The sequence below is a fragment of the Lithobates pipiens genome, unplaced genomic scaffold, assembly GCF_037356315.1.
Source record: "Lithobates pipiens isolate NorthernLeopardFrog02 unplaced genomic scaffold, aLitPip1_a1.2 Scaffold_10, whole genome shotgun sequence".
In the NCBI taxonomy this organism is placed as follows: domain Eukaryota; kingdom Metazoa; phylum Chordata; class Amphibia; order Anura; family Ranidae; genus Lithobates; species Lithobates pipiens.
In genome coordinates, this window is record NW_027507686.1 from 222158882 (window position 1) to 222164881 (window position 6000).

The 6000-nt window shown below is 42.0% G+C and overlaps 1 protein-coding gene across 7 annotated transcripts in view; it reads left to right on the forward strand.

The window, feature by feature from the left end:
• The window catches only part of PHF21A (PHD finger protein 21A), a 213189-nt gene that overhangs the window by 198450 nt on the left and 8739 nt on the right, over window positions 1–6000 (forward strand). For 4 of the 7 annotated variants that reach the window (XM_077461841.1, XM_077461830.1, XM_077461822.1 and 1 more), the window contains exon 14: window positions 2310–2465. The exons of the other annotated variants lie outside the window; for them this stretch is intronic. In XM_077461841.1, the coding sequence (XP_077317967.1) occupies window positions 2310–2465 (156 nt within the window). The remainder of the gene's footprint in view (window positions 1–2309; window positions 2466–6000) is intronic. 7 annotated transcript variants of the gene reach the window in all.

A 6000-nucleotide genomic window follows, 5' to 3' on the forward strand; every position in this document is an offset into this window, starting at 1 on the left:
AAAAGCCACCGAGAACGGCCGAACGTGGCAGAAAGCCGCGAGCAGAGCCGAAGAACTACCGGGTGCCGCTGAGATACACAGGACATCTCAGCGGTGCCATTTTTAAAAATAAAATCTGCAATTAACACAAGGGGACAACGATGCACAAGGCTGCAATGATAGACAGGCTGCAATGATAGACAGGCTGCAATGATAGACAGGCTGCAATGATAGACAGGCTGCAATGATAGACAGGCTGCAATGATAGACAGGCTGCAATGATAGACAGGCTGCAATGATAGACAGGCTGCAATGATAGACAGGCTGCAATGATGGAGAGGCTGCAGGACAAGGCTTCAGATGGACACTGATGAGGCTGCATTGATGGGCATTTAAATGTAAGTTTTTTTTTTGTTTGTTTTTTTTTTCCTTAAAATTCCCTCCTAAACTTGGGGTGCATGTTATACGCCGATAAATACGGTACTTATTTTGGGGGGTGGGGGGGGGGTTTATTAGCAGCCTATTCATTTCAATTGGATGCCTAAATGCAGCACATGACACGCTTTAATGCATTGCAAGAATGTAAATGATCCCCTTTGTACCAAGATGTCTAGAAATAACGTCGGAAAATATGAGCAATGGGATCTCAGGATTGACATGGCTGACCGAAGTACATCTAAGCCTGAAATATCACTTTTAGGTGGACTGATGTTTACAAGAGTGTCTATTGCTTACTGTTTAATTCTTGTTTACTAACCTCTAATCACTGACCTCTGCCGTGCTTTTCAAAATTGATTATCTTGGCATTGCTGGCTGTTTTCAGTAGAGTAGTTGTTATTCTGCGGAGGTTCTCTGGAGTTTGTTCAGTGGCTGTCCTATTTAGTGCTCTCCTTCTCTCTCTATTATCCTGTAACTTTCTTTGTCTCGCACGTCCTGCGATCTCAGAATAATTTTCCTTTTAAGCAGTTCCCTTTTTTTTTTTTTTTACACAGCCGTTCATTCCAATTTGACAGGTGCAGGTGTGTGGTCCCAAAACTCATACCGTGTGCGTTTGGGGCCACACACACCTGTTAGGAGTGTCTGCCTTGTTTCAGATTAGTTGGTTGCATAAAATTGATGTTAAAAATCCATTAAGGGATCCAGAGCTTCATTAATTTGTCTTTGATATTTGCCTGGTGCTTAATTTTAGGGCAAAATGATGTTTCATTTACTTCTATACACCTAAGCAAAGCAAAACTCTTGAGATCCTGTTTTCATTTTTATGCACTGCAACCCACCTGGTGTGAAGAGAGCACATAGAAAACTATTGTTTTCCATGTGCCTGGCTGATCCATGCAGCTCAACTGAAGCGATATAAACACACTTTTTTTTTAAATTTCACCAACTTGGGGAAAACAAAACTTGGTTTGACCTTTTTAGACATCTGTTTCCATTTTGTAATCTGCGGTCTCAGCTGGTCACCAGACAGAATAGAACTGTTCAAATCAGGCTTGCTGACTGGTGGGCAGGAAATTAGCCACTGGGTATCTGTTAGTGCTAAGGCCTCATCAACAGTTCAGCTAAAATGTATTAAGGCAGTATATCGGTAATGATTGTGTTTTGTAATCGCTGTTGTCTTTTTCTTTATACATTGGGAAATATCTTAGTTTTTCCTGCATCTGTATCTCACATACAGAAGGAGCTTTTATAAAACTAGCGTATGCTGAAAACCATATCTGCTAGCATTTTGTTCCCTAAATCGCACTCTGATTTGCATTTTGAACATTTATTTTGTAAAGTTGGAAATAGAAAACTTGCTGTTTTGTAGCGAGACACAGAAAAGAGTTTTCAGCCTGCGTCACTTTAATAAATGCTCCCCAAATTTTCTCTCGCAGATTTTCTGTGTTGAGGATTAGAAAACTAACTTTCTATCATAGAACTTTTCTGCCTGAACTTTACACTCATCTTTATAACTTCTGAAGGTTTTCTGCTACATTCCTACTGTAGATACTAATAGCGATTAGATGTATTGTGGCATTCAGAATAATACCCTGACTTTCTTGGTGGTGGTAAACTTTCTTCACGCCAGTGTGCTTTTATACTCCTCCATCAGCTTTTTTATCTCTACTACCTTGCTGTCCAATTACTCTTCCGCTCATTGCTTTTCTCTGCAGTGCACTAGTCCCTTCTGTGTCCCTTCTATCTGTCTATTCTGGAAGAACCCCTTCCCTTCCTCCCTCCCCTCAGATCAGGAAATACTAATTGCAGCTCATAAAGCAGTAAAGAAGGGCAGTTGTCAGATTTTTGGGCTGACCCCTCTTTTCGCCTCCTCTCTCCTGTGACTCCTATAGGCTGATATCCATGAGGATTTTTGCAGCGTCTGCAGAAAGAGCGGACAGCTACTGATGTGCGACACATGTTCACGTGTATACCACCTGGACTGTTTGGAGCCTCCTCTGAAAGCCATTCCTAAGGGCATGTGGATATGTCCCAAATGCCAAGACCAGGTACCGTGTGATAGAGAGATACAGGGAGCACTAAATAGCCCTATAGAGTCCTAGCTCTCCCATGAGCTTTGCCCCATGATTAACCCCCCCCCCCCCATCCCCCGCCCCGTCCTGTCCTATCGCACTGCAGAATTGTCTCTTCAGGTCTGATTGATGAGCAGCGCTGCAAAATGGCAGCTAAGTGTTACTCCAAATCCCAGACCACACATTTCTTCACAGTAACACAGCCAGGTATGGCCTGTTAATCTGAATGCTGGTAAAAATTACCATTGTATTGCTAATGACGAGCCATGCTATACAGAAAGTATTCAAGGGTCAGTCCATCCAAAACAGACTCTTTTTTTTTTTTTTTGTTACAGGTGAATACTGGTGGACAGAATAAGTTATTGCTAAACCTATACTTGTTATGTAAAGCTGTGTTAATAACCTAGGATGGCAAATAAACTTGTGAGGTGAAGGGCTTGTTATGTATCTTTTTCTGGAGGAAATTATACTGAAGACTCCCTTCAGTGCTGATCACATAACATAAAACCTAGGCATTTGGTTTCGGTTGAAGAGCATAGGATCTCAGTTCTTCACTTGAGCAGATATGGTATGGCCAAAGGCCTGGGTTTTTGTTTTATTGCTCATCAATGGAGGGAGCTTTGAATAGTGATTACTGCATGGAGAATAAGTATAGCAGCCTCCAGCCACCCAATATTTGAATACTCCAGCAAGACTGTCAATACAGGTTTCATTAATCATTTGAGTATAATCTCAACTTTTCAAGTACAAAGAAGGTAATGTTTGTTAATAATGCTAGTGTGTGTGTATGTGTGTGTGTATATGTATATATATATATATATATATATATAATAAACACACACACACACACACACACACACACACACACTGCCTTGAAAAAGTATTCATACCCCTAAAAGTTTTCTCATGTTACAAATCAAAAACTCAAACGTAAATGTAATTTATTGGGATTTTATGTGATAGCTCAACACAAAGTGGCACATAATTGTGAAGTGGACAGAAAATGAGGAATGGTTTTCAACTTTTTTTTACAAATATATGAAAAGTGTGGCGTGCATTTGTATTCAGCCCCTTGAGCGTCTGTGAACAGCAGTTTCCAAGCCTTACCACAGATTCTCAATTGGATCTAGGTCTGGACTTTGACAGGGCCATTCTAACACATGAATATGCTTTGATCTAAACCATTCCATTGTAGTTCTGGCTGTATGTTTAGGGTCGTCGTCCTGCTGGAAGGTGAACCTCCGCCCCAGTCTCAAGTTTTTTGCAGACTAACAAGTTTTCTTCTAGGATTGCCCTGTATTTGGCTCCATCCATCTTCCCATCACCTCTGACCAGCTTCCATGTCCCTGTCGAAGAAAAGCATCCCCATAACAGGTTGATGCCACCAACATGTGTCACGGTGTGGATGGTGTGTTCAGGGTGATGTGCAGTGTTGGTTTTCTGCCACACAAAGCATGTTCCTTTTATGCCAAAAAGTAAAATTTTGGTCTTGTTTGACCAGAGCACCTTCTTCCACATGTTTGCTTCTCACGAACTGCAAACTGGACTTCTTATGGCTTTCTTTCAACAATGTCTTTCTTCTTGCCACTCTTCCATAAAGGTCAGATTTGTGGAGTGCACGACTAATAGTTGTCCTGTGGACAGATTCTCCCACCTGTGTTGTGGATCTCTGCAGCTCCTCCAGAGTTACCATGGGCCTCTTGGCTGCTTCTTTGATGAATGCTCTCCTTGCCAGGCGTGTCAGTTTAGGTGGACGGCCATGTCTTGGTAGGTTTGCAGTTGTGCCATACTTGTGCCATAATGTGCCATTCCATTTTCTGATGATGGATTGAACAGTACTCCGTGAGATGTTCAAAGCTTGGGATATTTTTTTTTTATAACCTAACCCTGCTTTAAACTTCTCCACAACTTTATCCCTGACCTGTCTGGTGTGTTCACTGGCCTTTCGTGATGCTGTTTGTTCAAACCTCCGAGGGCTTCACAGAACAGCTGTATTTATATTGCGATTAAGTTACACACAGGTGGACTCTATTTACTAATTAGGTGACTTCTGAAGGCAATTGGTTTCACTAGATTTTAGTTAGGGGCTGAATACAAATGCACACCACACTTTTCAGATATTTATTTGTAAAAAAAAATTGAAAACCATTTATCATTTTCCTTACGTTTTACAATTATGTGCCAATTTGTGTTGGTCTAACACATAAAATTCCAATAAAATACATTTACGTTTTTGGTTGTAACATGACAAAACGTGGAAAATGTCAAGGGTTATGAATACTTTTTCAAGGCACTGTATATACACTTATCGGCCACTTTATTAAGTACACCTTGCTAGTACTGGGTTGGACCCCCTTTTGCCTTCAGAGCTGTCTTAAAGTGCTTGTTACCCTGAAAAAAAAAAAAATGTTCCCTTAAAGCGTGTTATGTAGAAAAGTGCTTGTGCTTTGTAATTTGCCCCCCCCCCCCCCCCCCCCCCCGTATCACGTTAAATACCTGGCTGATTTTGCCTGCTTTTTCCCTCCCCCCCTGTAAACTGACCACTGTTTATCATGGCTGCTGAGCCCTGACACCTTGGTCAGTTTATGTGCCTCAGTCATCTGCTCCTCTCTGCTCTCCCACCTCCCCTGCTTAACTGTCAGCTCCAGACACTGCCCGCCCCTCTCCTGCTGCTATAAAAACAATATCCTTCTTATACCATCCCCTCTGTTATATAATGCTATGTGTCCTAGTGCCTGTGCTGTATATAAAAAATACGTTTTCTACCTCATCTTAGAGTGTCTCCCGGAGTACATGTGATTTCCTGGCTCTCTGCTCTACTTCCCCTCTCCTCCCAGCTGACAGGGAGAGGAGAGAGCCAAGGAGTCACGTGAGCACCAGGAGACATTCTAAGATCAGGTAGAAATCTGCATTTTATTTTTTTTTGGTGATGGGATGGTATACAGATGATATAGTGGCTTAACAACCACTAATTCTTCCTGGTATCGATTCAGCAAGGTGTTGGAGACATTCCTCAGAGATTTTGGTCCATAGTGACATGATGGCATCACACAGTCTCTGCAGATTTGTTGGTTGCACATCCATGATGCGAATCTCCCGTTCCATAACATCCCAAAGGTGCTCTATTGGATGAGATCTGATGAGTGTGGAGGACATTGGAGTGCAGTGACCTCATTGTCATGTTCACAAAACCAGTGATGACATGATTTGAGCTTTGTGACATGGTGCATTATCCTGCTGGAAGGAGCCATCAGAAGATGGGGACACTATATTCCTAAAGGGATGGACATGGTTAGCAACAATACTCAGGCTGTGGTGTTTAACCACTAAAGCCCCGGACCATTTGGCTGGCCAAAGACCAGAGCACTTTTTGCAATTCCATGCTGCGTCGCTTTAACTGATAATTGTGTGAAGTGTGACGTTGCTCCCACACAAAATTGACGTCTTTTTTATTTTTTTCCCCCACAGAGCTTTCTTTTGGTGGTATTTGATCACCTCTGTGGTTTTTATT